This window comes from Thunnus thynnus, chromosome 4 (assembly GCF_963924715.1).
Source record: "Thunnus thynnus chromosome 4, fThuThy2.1, whole genome shotgun sequence".
Taxonomy (NCBI): domain Eukaryota; kingdom Metazoa; phylum Chordata; class Actinopteri; order Scombriformes; family Scombridae; genus Thunnus; species Thunnus thynnus.
In genome coordinates this window covers 16,242,289-16,257,299 of record NC_089520.1, presented here as the reverse complement: position 1 = coordinate 16,257,299, position 15,011 = coordinate 16,242,289, and the positions used below count along the sequence as shown (strand labels likewise).

The 15,011-nt window shown below is 38.2% G+C and overlaps 2 protein-coding genes across 3 annotated transcripts in view; one reads left to right on the top strand and one right to left on the bottom strand.

Annotated features, from left to right (window-relative positions):
• Nucleotides 1-15,011, bottom strand: part of syn2b (synapsin IIb) — an 86,792-nt gene that overhangs the window by 11,431 nt on the left and 60,350 nt on the right. Inside the window, exons 6-8 of the mRNA XM_067586929.1 lie at nt 2,560-2,622; nt 659-801; nt 123-197 (exon numbers count right to left, since the gene is read on the bottom strand). Of these exons, the coding sequence (XP_067443030.1) occupies nt 123-197; nt 659-801; nt 2,560-2,622 (281 nt within the window). The remainder of the gene's footprint in view (nt 1-122; nt 198-658; nt 802-2,559; nt 2,623-15,011) is intronic.
• Nucleotides 3,594-14,718, top strand: LOC137181321 (metalloproteinase inhibitor 4-like). Of its 2 annotated transcripts, XM_067586928.1 has the most exons (6): nt 3,594-3,692; nt 3,910-4,211; nt 11,283-11,380; nt 12,041-12,155; nt 12,534-12,658; nt 12,988-14,718. In XM_067586928.1, exons 2-6 carry the CDS (start codon nt 4,073-4,075, stop codon nt 13,183-13,185), a joined length of 675 nt encoding a protein of 224 aa, XP_067443029.1. In that variant the 5' UTR covers nt 3,594-3,692; nt 3,910-4,072; the 3' UTR covers nt 13,186-14,718. The 2 variants fall into 2 exon arrangements, with proteins under 2 accessions (XP_067443029.1, XP_067443028.1); XM_067586927.1 differs by lacking the exon at nt 3,594-3,692 and having other exon boundaries at nt 3,796-4,211.

Genomic DNA, 15,011 nt, shown 5'->3' with positions numbered 1-15,011 from the left:
ACTGGTTTCAGCTGAATGAACCTGCTGTGTGAGTACAATGTGACTAACTGTGACATAACACAAGAGCGACATGTGTGACAAAAGTGCAGCCTGAGCATCACTAATGTAGAAGCGGCGCTCACTTGTCAGTCATGGCTACTTGTTCTAACATGGCAGATCCGGTGTTGCTCTTCCAATTACCAGAGATGGATGTTCGCCTGGAAAAGAAGAGGAAATCGTAAATTAAATTACAACAGACACAAACCTACACTTGTAGACATTTTAAATGAAGGCAGACAGATTTAGACAACCTTGTAGCAGGAGCTTGGATTTCAGCACAAAATAGCCAGTGTAGTCAGGCAACAAGCACCGCTGAGGGTTTTCAGGATGATTAGCAGCTTGTTAAATAGGCCAGTTGTAGTATGATCTTTGTTTTACACTGAGAGTACTTTAAAACAACAACAAGCATGAAGGATACACAGAACTGGCATGTTAAAGTGTGTACTTTACATTTCAGGTTGCCATGTTAATGCTTTTAAAGCAAATGTCAGTGTTCCCCTGACTATTGATGTACATGTCCTGAGCCCAGAATTCAATGTGTTACAAACACAAAATATGCATATAGCACTGTATACACATGAACACACCCAATATATGAAAGAAAAGTCTTCCCACTTACATGTATGCCTTGTAGTCAGCGCCGATTTTCTGGACCCTGATATCATACTTGGCGTCTACAAATGGCTCTGTAGTACAGTAGGTCTGAGTGATGGCCACCACACTTGCAATATCCTGGAAGTCACTCACATTGTCCACTTTGACCTATAGAGGAATAAAAAAAAAATTACTATACATTTTTTTGTTCATGAAACTAGTAGTTTTCATTTTTGAGCTGTGTTTAATTCAAAGTAACAGTTTGACATTTTGGGAAATACTTTCTTGCTAGGAGTTAGAAAGAAGATCAATACAACTTTTGTGTTTGTACTTTTGCTAATACAAGGAGACAGTAACACACACTGGAAACAGGGAAACAGTCTGGCTCCTACCAAAGGTTAAAAAAATATGCCGTCCATCAGCTCTAAAAAAAAAATTTGGACCTTACAGTAGGACCTTTGGACAGAGCCAGGTGAGCTGTTTCTCCCTGCTTCCAGTCTTTAACAAACTATGCTAAGCTCTGGCTAGCTCCAGCTTCAGATTTAGCATACATGAGAGTGACATCGATCCACTCATCTCTCAGCAAAAAAGCAAATAAGCATATTTCCCAAACTGTTAAACCATTTATATAAGTACAAAGAGTCAACAATCTGAACAATCTAAACTCGTGGCTTGCTGTGCAGCATTTTCCATGTACTTTGCATATCTTCAATATAATCCATGATCCAATTCATCAAAAAACACAGTGTACGCTATCACAGAAGTGCTCTCACTCATAATTGATCATGAATTACTGTGTCTTTCTCAAACTATTCCTCTTGCAGAGAAGAAACAACAGCAGTGAAACAGACATAAAAGGGGGTGACTTACAAAAACTACATCTGTGGTAAATTACAGGTGTGCAGAGATTAGATGGCAGGATAAACAAAGGCAAAAAGGCACAGGCTGATAAGAGGTCCAGAGAGAGAACAATAACACAATATCAGATTGAGCAGTTGAGGGGAACAATGTGAGATGGATCGATAAGGAGTGGATAAACACTTGACTCTGATTTCACCCAGAAAATATTAACACAGTTGTCAATCAATAACAGGATGATGAGAAGAGAAGAGGAAGACTGTGAGAGAATATAAAGAGGTGTGCTGTAATCATGTAAAGGAGCAGAGGATGGAGAAGGAATATTGAGTGGTAGTTTAAGTCAGCATGATGGCGACATTAGCTGTATCAGTCAGAGAAAGTATTACACAGTACAATTTAACAGTGTGGATCCAGATGTGATGGTGTTTAGTGTAACCATTCAACTATATCTGGGCACACTTTAAAGCACCTCCCAATGGCAATTTGTAAAAGGATGCAACAGTCTAATGGTGTCCATTCAAACACAACATTTGTATCATTTAATTAAAGGACCAGTGTGTAGGATTTAGTGACATCTAGTGGTGAGGTGCAACCAACTGAATACTCTCCCCTCAACCACTCCCTTCCAAGCGTGTAGGAGAACCTACGGTGGCTGCACAAAAAATGTGAAAAACATGAAAGGCCCTCTCTAGAGCCAGTGTTTGGTTCGTCTGTTCTGAGCTATTGTAGAAACATGGCAGTGCAACATGGCAGGCTCCGTGGAAGAGGACCCACTTCCTATGTAGATATAAAGGGCTCATTCTGAAGTAACAAAAACACAACAATTCTTGTTTTCAGGTGATTGTTCACTAATGAAAACATTCTTATGAATATTATATTCAATTTCTGCCAATAGATCCCCCAAAATCTTACATGCTGGTCCTTTAACAACCAGTGCTTAAACTGGAACAAATTTTAGGAAGCCAGAGCTTTAATCTGCATTAAGATGATGCTTCAATTTTGCATTTATACAGTAAATACAGAAGTTAAGTGATTGTACAATAGTTGAATTAAACGAATCAGCATTACCTTTCCCATTCCAGAGTGGGCGTGTCCGATCTTCACCACTACTGGGAAACTTGGTGTTGTAATCTGAAAAGGAACAGATTAAAGGATGAATAATATGAACAACACAGAATGACTACAGCTGTAACAGCTGTAGAGGTAAGCAAGCCTTTATGACCCAGTACTACAAAAAACAGTCATCTTAAATGATACAATTAACTTAATCTAATATTGATTCTTTAAGTCCAATTATATTACAAAGCAAATGATACAAATCTGGAAGGGATGGCACTGAAATGATCTGCCATATTTTGCTCTGTCTCACAAATTTAACACTTATTTCTAGGAAAAAAAGGAAACTGAGAAAAAGAAAAAGTTAGAATGATCAGACCTGATTATCAACATTTTTACTTGTTTTTATCAAAAATAATATTTAAAGACTGTGATACCAAATTACAAAAGACATTTACTCCAGTCTATTTAAACAAATATGAAATTCAAACAAGGAAATTGATGGAAGCACACATATCAAGGATATCTATTGAGATAATATTACTGAATGTTTAAGGTCAATGCCAGGGGTTTTTTTTTTTTGGTTTTTTGTTGTTGTTTTTTGTAGTTTTTAACATGAAAACACAAAATAAACAAGATCTTAGAACTGCATTTTTTCATTCAATTCTCTTTCTGTTTGTCAAGTTTTATTTCAGTGTTTACTGTTGTTTCTTTTCAGATGCACTGACATATCTTGACATGCAACTGCAACATCTCCCACCAATACAATACTTAAACTCTACAACTGTCCCAGTAACTTTTATTATCACCATTTGTATTTATGACTCAGATGCTAGACTGATGATCACACAAGCTCGATCTGAAAAACACTACAAAATGAATCTTGACCTTTACAAAGAAAAACTGCACAAAACTTTTTAGCGCAAACGATCAGTCATATTTTTAACAACAATCATGAATACACCTACGGCCGCCTATGGAAAGGAAAGGGAGGACATCAAAAGAGGGTAGAAGAAGAGGCAAAGGATGGTAGTTTTTTTTTCTGTGTTTGAGGAGGCTGTCCCTAAGTTGTTGAGTACATAAGAGGCTCCCTGTGTGCGACCCTCTCAGCATTCAAGACCAGAGTGTGAGGGGATCCAACTATTGTAAGTTTCTCTGTGTGTTGTCTACAGAGAGTGAGAGAGGGAGAGAGAGAGAGAGAGAGAGAGAGAGAGAGAGAGAGAGAGAGAAAGGAGAGAGAGAGAGAAAGGAGAGAGAGAGAGCAGTGGCAGCAGCCGCCTACCCTCCGACTCATTCAAGTTCTTTGCTCCAGCTTGAATTCAGTGGTGTACTTTAAACTTATGAAAACATTTCTATCCACAGCTGCCTTTCAGCTCAGCAGAGCTCATCTTACTACTTCAACTCTACAGTCTTATCTGCCTTCCTTTGCTGGCCTGATTTGCTTCCCGGGGAAACTTAACAGGATCAGAAGAGGCTGCCGAGCGTTCATTGAGCAGTGGAGCAGTCAGTGGCAGCCAGAGTCATCATGGCCATGTCCCAGGAAAGGAGTGTGTGTCTGGGGCTCTGGGTGCTCCTTTTGCTTGGTGCAGGCATGGAGGAACGTGTGGAGGGATGTAGCTGCAACCCAGCACACCCACAACAGCTCTTCTGCAGTGCTGAGATCGGTAAGTTATTAACTGCTGTAAGGCCAGTTTAGTTTCTGTTCACTCAGATAAAGAATATAAAAAACTGCTGCATTTAATAATAGTAGAAAACTTCTGAAGAAAAGCTCTGAAGAGTGTGAATGTAATAACACAAAAAGGAAAGAACGGGCCACCTTCTTAAGTAATTGATTGATGATTTGGCTTATTGATCAACTTAATTAGATTTCTTTTTTCAGCAAGGGAGAAATCCAATCCACACTACTAAACCTACTGTGACAAGCACTAATCAATAGAGCTCCAAGGCTAAGCTTTACATGGTAGTTAATTGACATGACTTTGATTTATTATTGTGGCTTTTTCCAATTATATCCATAGAAATTGGCAGTTTAATGCAGAGAAAGTAGACTGTCCAAGTTATTAAAGCTCGATATAGAAAAGCTGTGGACAGCATTTCTATATGTAGTCTGTTAGTTGATTGATTATTAATTTGTAGAGTTAAAATCTGATAAAACATTCAGTTTTTTATTGATAATTTATATTCATAGGAATACATACACACATAATATAGTTACACAGTATTCTTGTGGTCAATTACAAAAAAACAAACCCTAAAAAAACAGTCAGCGCTGAATCGTTCGGTCTACTTTCTATCTGTCTGTCTGTCTGTCTGTCTGTCTGTCTGTCGGGTTGTCTGCCTGTCTCTCTGTCTGACGCCCCCCATCATCCAGTTCTTTCTTGTCTAAGCACAGGCCAAAACCAACACTCTGCTCTGACTCTGAGTACTTGGCTCCAGACTGTGGAAAGCTGGAGTATGTGCTTCTGTCAAAGGTTACACTCCAGCAGAGGGGAGAGAGACAAGGAAAGAGAAAGTAGAAGAGGAAATTGCTTTTTTTTTTTTAGTTGTGTTTTCTAATTGGTCTATATCTCCGTTTGGGTTTAGAGAGAATCACCTCCTTCAAAACTCTGAAAATGTATTTCAGATAATAGTAGTTATGAAATGGAAGCTGAGACCTGTTTTCAAAGCCTCCATACCCTCAAATTAGAACTGGGTTATGAGAACACAATGAGAGTATCTGGGGCAGTGTTTTTAGGACATATGAAATGTGTCATCCATGATTGAGATGGCAGTCCTGTAAGTATGATTATCCTGTTTTCTGTGACTGAACAATTTGAGGTCTTCAGACAGACCTGCCATTGCAAAGTTAGACCAGGACAGGCCTGAACCAGGTGTCAGTCTAGACTTTGTAGTAATTGGTTTGGCATTGAGTCCAATTTTATGATCATAGATTTTTTGGTTGGTGTGCACAAAAGCATTGAAAACAGCTGCATTTTATACTCATGTTTATCATGTAGCCAGTGCTCATAATTTTAAATATGTGGCTTTGAAACAAGTAGACATTAAATGAAAGGCTGCATGTTGAACCACTTTTTCCCAACTTGCGTCCACTGGACCCAAACAAAATCGGTTCCAATTGACCACAGGCTTTTTTCCTTTGAGTCTGTTTGGGGCTCAGGTCTGTGTTTGAGTTTTAAATGTTCATGTTCATCTCAGATTTGGGTAGAAGAGTCAGTGGTCCATTTTGGGTTTCCAACTTTTTAGACCTATGAATTACAAATGAGGAAAATCCTTCACTTAAGTGCGTCTATCTTCTGTGGTTACACTGTCTTGGTTGTTTTCTAAGCATCGGCTGGTTGTGGCCTTCGGATGACCTGACAGTGTTGTTCACGTTGATGAGCCCTTTGAATAAAGCTGTACATCTGAGTAATATACCATCCGCACAAACCTTGGACGATTCCCTGGCCATGTTTGTGTGTGTGAGCTTGTGTGTGTGTGTGTGTTGGACAGAGGCCAAGCCATGCCAACACAGCCTACTCCATCTCTCTCTCTTTCATTCCCCTCTCTCTCCCTACTTCATTTCCATGTCTATAGGCTTGGTCTAATGTTCTGCATACTAACAATATCAGTGTGAAAGCCCGCTGACAGTCCAGCTTTGTGAGCATGACAAGGGTGCCGATTCATCTGGGAGGGGGGAAGTTAGTTACTACATCAGTTCTCATGGTACAAGTTTGCAATATTTCTCTTTGGATATGTAGCTGTGAGGCAGATACACCGCCACTTTCATTCTGCAGGCGTGTCTATCCTTATTCCTGTTCATACCACAGCTGCAGCAACTAAATTGAGCGGGTAACCTTGCCTGCACAGTTCAAAGATGTCTAGGTAGGGGGTAAACATTTCAGAGAATCTGGGCCAAAAGAATCATTTTTTTAAAGAGAGACAACAAAGTTGGAATAAAACGAGTTTTGCAGTTCAGTAATTACAAGTAATCTCTGCAAAAAAAGTCATCAAACGTACTATAATTGCCCAGAAACTACTTTGTCCAGAAGGTGATCCAAGTCAGATTTGTCAGTTTTATCTGGTATAAAAAGACGTTTTCTCAATAAATTATTAATCCACTAATCTACTGTAATGAAAAATGACTGTACTATTCTCGGCTTATTGGCTGTAGCAACTTCTTTCCTCTTCCATGTTGCACTGATATATAGCCAAAGCACAGGCTGCCAACTCTTTGATCCTTACACACAGCACTGTTATGGTATTACTTTCCATTAATAGGCCACATAGACCCATTACTCTGCTCAGAAGAGAAGATTTAAGTGGGGCAACTAATTTGCCAAAGCACCTCATCTACTTTAAGATATGGTTCTTCTTGCCAAAGGAAGTGCAGATCAAAGAGCTGAACTGAACAAAAAAGGCAACAATTTGATAGCCATTATTGGTAAAGTGTATTTCTGTGCAGTGGTAATAACAGCGCTTTTAAATGATGAAATGATAGATGAGGAGGTGGGTGTACTCATGTTTTAGTGTTCAATATTATACACAATTCTGAATATCATTAAGAAGCATACTTTTAAGAACACAAGTACTGGTAGCACTTTTACTTTAGGATCAAAAGTTAAAGTACTCACTGTGTACTCATTATGTTCAAATTATGGATGCATTGACCTTTATGGAGCATTTTAATGCTGCAGCTGGTTTAAGTGGTACTACATGAAACTACTATACTACAGTAGTACTTTCTCATATCTTAGACAGTGAAATGTTTAACAATGAATCATATGATCTGAATTTTGTATATGTTTGTAGTAATATGTACAAAAAACCAAGTGGCTCAGGTGTTAACCATCTTAGTTTTGCATGTTAGCATGCTAACATTTGATAATTATTATGAAACATAAAGTGCAGCTGAGGCTGATTGGAACATCATTAGTCTTGCAGGTATATTGGTAGGTATCATAAACAAAAGTAAGGGAGTTATTAAGAGTTATTACAATTCATGATGAGGAGTATGAGAATGAGTCAAATTTTATGATTTTGTTGAGATATTTGGAGATACACAAAACCACAGATTTCAACATCAAGGTGGTGTTAGAGGAAAAGTCAGGGGATCACAAAAGTCATTAGGCTTTCATGGGCCCCATCCTCTGAGGCCAATGATCTGGTCTTTACAACATTTTATAGCGATCCATCAATTGTTATTACGATATTTCAGGCCAAGGTGGTGGACTGACCAACAGAGTGACATTGCCATCCCCAGAGACATGCACTAAAATCAATCTGCAAACTAACTACAAACTGTAGCTGTCAAATAGATGCAGTGGAGTGAAAAAAAATCCCTTTAGAAGGTTGAGGAAAGTGGAGTAGAGGTGGACTTGCAGAAGTATAAAGTTGCACAAAATAGAAATACTCAATTAAAGCTTTAATTCTTTGTGTGTATTTTTCAGGCCACAGCTACACGTGTGTAGGTGAGTTTTTAGGCAGGTGTGCTTACTAATTATATTTACTCTTGTATTTTCTCAGATGTATTAGGTCACTTTCCCTTTGCTGTTGTTTTTTTCATCCCACTTCACTTTTGTATAATACCAGCTGCAACAGCACTGTATTAATTTACTAATGGATGCAGGTCTAATGTTTTCAGATGTATTACCATTCTCTGTTTGGGCCTCTGGCGATGAATTATGCAGTAAAAGAATGAAATATATCAAAGTTATACCGAATAAGCGTCTAGGACTGTGCTCTCTGACATTTTCTGTAAAGTGAACGTCCCTGGACCAGCTGCCTCGCCATGGGCAATGCAATTTGTTTCAAAGGAGCACTCTGACTGAACTGTAAAACACCTTGCACAAGTTCGCATTAACTGTCGGTCTGTACGTTTGTTTGTCTGCCTGCCTTTCAATGTTCTTGTGTGTTTGTCAAAAAAAAATCTTCTCCTGAAGCAATTTCACAGTACACGCTGAGCTCCTCCTCCCCTTACCAGCACACAAAACCGTGGTGTAGTTATGTGATGAGCGAGAGGCAAAAACAAGGGGGAGGTTTGCTTAGCTGTGTGAGAGGGTGAGGATTAGGAGGGGTGCAGGGTCACACTTTCTCCCCCTCTCTTATACTGTAGCTTCTCTCTCTTTCTTTCATGGCTTTACCAAGGTCACTCACTCCCTCTGCCTCCCTGTTTGTCTGTCTCTCTGCCTCCATCTCACTCTGGTGCAGCTACAGGGGACCGTTTTCTCTCGTCTAGAGAGAGCAGTGTGGAAGAAAAGGAATGACAATTATGTTGCAGTGTTAATGGGAATCACAGGCAATTGCAAAAGAAAACTGTCTGCTCACTATGTCAAATAATAAAGACATTCTAGTATCTTGAATTTATGTTGCTGATTATGCATCAACAGCATAAAAAAAAACATTATTATAAAATCAATCAATTGGTGAAAAGTAATTTTCAAGGAACTGATTGCCTGATTGCTAAGCCCTGATTTACCACTTGAAATTATTGGTAATTTTTAGAATAATGGGTCCTTGATTTCAGACACAAGTAGACAAACATTGGCTTCTAATTTCTAGCCAGCAAACATTAATTTTGTCGACTGAAATGACAGTTGTTACAGATTTTATCATTTATTTTAAAACGAGAAATGGCGTCTTAAATGTGCACTTGTTGGATACATACATGATATTGTGCTAATAAAAGACTGAAGCTAAAGCTAATGCTATGTGTCCCAGGCAACAAGTTAGCGTCCTTAACTGGTGATGTTACATGAAGAAGACATGGAAGTAATGGAACAGAATTGCAGTGTGGAGATAGTTAGTCCTGGTACTATACTACTAAGTATGACAAGGAAAAATGCAAGATAAGACTGATCGTTCTAACATAACCTTGTTTGGCTGCTTAGAAAAAAGTCGAAATATTGCATTAAAAATTTTGGATTAGGTGGAAAAGTTGATGTATTGATAAAAGCAAAATGCGACAACAGTGCAATGGAAACAAATTCAGTGAATAAATTATGACATACACATGCATGTGATTTAAATGTACCTAAGCTCTTCTTTGTCCCTGGGCAGCATTCAATACGTGTATGTATAACTGATACAGGGCTGTTGTATCACTTTGTATCACTTCCATTGCTTCAGCTTTGACTGCTGCTTTATTAATAATGTCATCATTTATCTATTAACTGTGCCATCTTCTTCTTTTTGTGGTTTAGTGCACTCGATAGGAGAATCAGTGCCACCAACTGTTTACTTCGATGCACTACTATTAATATTCACAAAACAGTAGTGGATGGAAATGTACATTAATTCACAGTGTCTTTTATCAGTTTTCTGAAATTTCGGCCAAAATATGCACGATATTCAGATGGAAATCTGACTATTGTGGGGAAATACTACACTGTGGATGCACTGGTTGTGAATGGAGACTTTTAAAGCTGTAACCCCACAAAATAATGTAGTACAAAATGTCCCTAGCCTTGGAAGTAACGCTGGGTTAACTTCTGTTGGTAGAAAGCTAGTTAGCCAGACATGCTAATGACTACAGTTTATGTTAGAGCAAACACACTATTTAATCCATTTAATACACTTTTGCTCTTCTATTTTTGATTTTTAAAGGCAAATGGGGGGAAAAACACTTTCCAAACTCTTTGTTTACAGAGTATCCCTCTTCTTACAGTGCAATGTACACCACTTAAAGCTTGACGGGTCTGCAGTAGCTAGTTATGGTTGCTAAGCTATGATTGGACACTTATTTGGGAGAGGAGTTTAGCAAATGGTCAAATGTGGCCTTGTTTGACACATTGTTGTAAGTATATTGTTCTACACTACTTTTCAGGTGGTTGCATAATTAATGCAGCTGTCTGACATGTTCAGAGCCACTCTGTAGGTATTTTTGAGCTAGTCTGTCAGAGAGAAAGCTATAATAACAAACTTAATGATGTTTGACTGATTGAACTACAGGAGTGTTATTAGTGTTAAGGAAATGACATTATGAGTAGTGCAGATGTATAAAAGGGCAGATTTCAAGAGTTGGTGGAAGCCTGTAATAATATGTTTTGATGATGAGTGTGGACATGCTGTAGCTTGGCTCGGTAAAACATACAATATAAATGATATTTTGATTATAATTAATATTTTATCTCTAAATCAGAGGCTGTAAAATTACAGGTCTTCACTTTTACCTTCCTGTTGAGAACCACAGACCAATTATCCTGCTGCTGTACCTCTCTACTTGATTTATAAAATAACATGGAGTAATTTCTGTGCCAGACATGGTTTGGCTCGAGTAAGTACGCATGCCATGTGTGTTTCGTAGAGTATACACTGTATACATAATTGTGTGTGTGGAGTCGGCTAATGGGGGTGTGCAAGCAGAGAGCTACTTGTTATTCCATGTGAGTTTTGATTTCCCTCCCAGAGGAGAGTAGGGACACATCCTGTATCACTACTGAGAGGGACTGCTACACTGTCTATGTGGGGAGAAAGACGAATGACAGAAGAAACGATGGAAAGGAGGGAGTGTTTGGTGGGTGGTGGGTGGTCAGGAAGATCTATTTATCTTTATATCTGTCTATCTTTTCTGATAACAGTTTAAAAAACAAGAGGAGAAAAAACTTCTAACCAATTGACCATAAACATGCATAATAGGGTGAAAAAGTGTTTTCCATTATCTCTACTATGTAAATCACACTCCAACTTGTGTCTTGCATTTATTTGGCATTTCAATCAAACTAAATCCTCCTTTCTTTCCTTTTTTCCCCCCCTGACAGTGATAAGGGCAAAGATCTCTGGAGAGAAGATTGTGTCGCCTAGCAACAGCTCCTCACCTTACATGAAGATGATCCAATATGAAATCAAAATGATCAAGGTAAGATCTCTGGACAGCTGCTGGTATGGACTTGCATCATTTTTACTGTTCATGTTGCTGTGTATAGCTGTATTGTTTATGTGTGTAAGAAGTCTGGCTGCAACAACAAGCAGTTCAGAGATCAAATCCACATTTCACAATTACAACCAGTTTTTGCTGCTGCTACACACGCTGTATTTCATGTAGGGCTGCAACTAACGATTATTTTCATTATTGATTAATCTGTCTATTATTTTCTCGATTAATCGATTAGTTGTTTAGTCTATAAAATGTCAGAAAATGGTGAAAAATGTTGGTAACTGTTTCACAAAGCCCAAGGTGACGTCCTCAAATGTCTTGTTTTGTCCTGACCAACAGTCCACAACCCAAAGACATTAAGTTTATTATCATAGAGGAAAATATTCACATCTGAGAGGCTGGAATCAGTTAATTTGGAAATTTTCTTAGAAAATGAGTCAAAATGATTAATTGATTGTCAAAATAGTTGGCGATAAATTTAATAGTTGGCAACTAATCACGTATAGTACATTTAAAATGTGCTTTAGTCCCTTAATAAATCCTCTTTGCTCTGCAAAAATGTAAATTCCTAAATTTGTACCTCTCCTTTCCTTAAAACTTGAACCTTTCTACTCTGTTCACCCTGAACGTCTCTGTGTTCAGATGTTCAAAGGTTTCGACAAGGCCAAGGATATCCAGTATGTGTACACTCCAGTCTTCTCCTCGCTGTGTGGAGTCAAACTGGACTCCAACAATAAAGCAGGGTATCTGCTCTCAGGTACAGTAGGCAATATTTGCTTTTTATTTGGTACTTTTAGTAGGAAAAAGGCAGTCTACTTGCTACTGCAGTAAAGCCAAAAGTGGCAGTGGTGGGATTGTGTTGCCCCAAATGGCTTTTCTGTTAACAAGCAGATGTGTTGTAACCAAAAATATTGGACATATTTATAGCAATCATAGTGAGATTCAAACTAAATTGTTTTAGCTGTTCATCTTAATAGGATGGAGCTGTGATCTAGTGTTTACTATTAAAGTTTTTGTTAGTTTTTACAACATTTACATTCATATTATTACAAAGACTGTAAACAGGGTGACATAAGTTTATATGCTGAATGCAAGATTAAATTTTCAATGCCGGTGTTGTGATGTTACTAAACAGGAAGTATGTGGAGTGATGGGAGGATTTCTATTGGCCAGTGTGACCTGGTGGAGTCCTGGGACAACTTATCGCTCTCACAAAAGAAGAATCTCAACTACAGATACCAGATGGGCTGTGAGTGCAGAGTGAGTCAAGATTTTTCTTTCTTCGTTAATATATATTCATCTTTGTCTCAATCAGCTATCTGTTGTACTGAGCTTCAGAAACAGTCACCTCTCACTTTTCACTCTGTCTTAAACTTCCTTTCCACTTGAGAACAAAATATTTTCATGTGTCTTGTGATTTTTTTCTTCCTGATCAACACTTGTTGATGGCATCATGCGTCTATAAAGGCACTCTGTTCATATCATCTTCCAGTTTTCTTCCAACTTTCACCTCACAAAACTTCACAGTACAGAGGAGGCTAATTTCAGGAACTAACAAGATGAGTGAACAAATACTCTTCTCTCCTCAGATCAACACCTGTTACACGGTGCCGTGTGCGTCTACAGGAGAAAACGAGTGCTTGTGGACTGACTGGCTGCTGGATAACAGCCTAAATGGGGAGCAGGCTCGGCAGTACGCCTGCATCCGCCGCTCTGACACAACCTGTAGCTGGTACCGGGGTGGGCCCCCTCCTGAGAAAGACTTCCTGGACATGACTGACCCTTGACCTGTAATCCTGAAATTCATGTCACTCCATTTGACTCCTGCAATGCCTCAAGTCAGAAACATTTCCTGCTTTGGCTTACAGTATGTAGCTCCAATTTGGCTGCCGATGTTAATGTGTTACATAGCGACTGATTTCACTGAAAAATTGGCTGATTTTATATGTTAGGGAGCATAACCCGACACTGAGCTTCTGTTTTAGCAGGGCTCAGGTGGTTGCTAGAGCGATGCTAGAAACATTTTTCATAAACTGCAGGGGCTTTCAACATTCCTCTGAGTCATTTTCTCGCTCTCACACATTCCACTTCACTTGCTGTTTTCCACAGAATAAGAACAGCAGCAGACCATCCACTTTCTGCATTCCCTTCTGAGGGGCCTGGCAGTAAATGCATAACCTTGGCATAAATTACAGCAGTAACATAGGTTATGCATTTACTGCAGATAAATAAGCATTCTAATAAAGGCAGGTAAATGAAAAGTACAGAAAACCTGCCAAAATTTCCCCCCATGTAATGCCACAACCTTGCATTGCAAAGTGTGCTTTACATACTTTAAACCAATCTTCTGTGCACTTAACATTTGCAGACACACTGCAGCAGCACTGCTACCTTTCCCCTACACATACTGGTGAACTATTTACCTTTATATATTCTCAAATAACTGCCCCATGCAAATGAAAATGCACTGTATATACAGTAAATATAGAGCAAAGCAACCAGACATTCCCGGATTAAATATATTTTGACAAAATCTGACACAGGAATTATATACAGTATGACAATAATTCTTGAGATTGTAAATATTGTACTTCATTGAGAATTAACATTTTACAGGCTAACCGGATCTTGTCTTAGCATAGAGGTTCTTGTGGTTTTAGTGTGTTTTAGTTTCCTCGGTTGAACTCTGTACTATTTCCTGTGCCAAAAATCTAATCCAGCGCTTTAACAACAGCACTGCCACCTGTAGACGCAAAGCCACCTCCTCCTTAGAGGACATATGTAACAGGACAAGGTTCAATTCACTTTTTTTTAACTCCTTAAATGCAGGAAGTGGATTCTCCACGATGTTAAAATACAAGAAAAGATAGTAAAATATTTGGCACAAGAAAGAAATAACTGATATTCATGACTGAGCTATAATTAGTGATTAAAGTGTTGTTTTTATAGGCATTATTTAATATAATGACTCAACATGAATTGAAAGGCCCAAATGTGAATTGACCCCTGTCTTGTTACTGGATTACTTCACTGAAGTCATACAGACTAAAATGCAGGATGCGCCACTATTTAAAGATTATATTAAGAGTCTCATTCAACAATAAAACAGTTTCATTCAACCTGCACAATGCAGTAATTTGTATGATATATTTTGAAATGTGTTAATAATTGACATAACCAATATGATTATAATGCATCATAACTGTATGGCTTTAGTGAAGTATTATCAAACAATTTCATGTTTGTTTTTTACTGAAAGAATTGTTTGGGTGTGTATTTATGTCTCTGTTTCTGTCTAAATAGAGTTTTCTATTTCCATGTACCAAAAAAGATTGTATATAAAATGTCTCAATGGTATATTGTGTCACAGACTCTTTTTTTTTTTACTTCTATTCTGCTGAAGTTACCAAAAGGTTAGAAAATATATCTTACAAAAAATTATACTTACCTTAGAGTATTTAAGACAATCACAATTAATATATAAAAAATATAGTGAATTGCATTTTGGAAAATTATTTAAATTAAATATGTTTTTTTATTTTGCCAATGACATCCAACAGAAATCTTAATGGAAGTCAATTGTCTCCTGCTTTTACAGCACATTTCACTACCC

What these genes read in the sequence shown, in the direction of transcription:
- LOC137181321 (XM_067586928.1), top strand. Translation starts at nt 4,073, where the DNA reads ATGGCCATGTCCCAGGAAAGGAGTGTGTGTCTGGGGCTCTGGGTGCTC. An exon ending in CTTCTGCAGTGCTGAGATCG is followed by an intron (nt 4,212 to 11,282) that starts GTAAGTTATTAA and finishes CCCCCCTGACAG; the next exon opens with TGATAAGGGCAAAGATCTCT. An exon ending in AGATGGGCTGTGAGTGCAGA is followed by an intron (nt 12,659 to 12,987) that starts GTGAGTCAAGAT and finishes TTCTCTCCTCAG; the next exon opens with ATCAACACCTGTTACACGGT.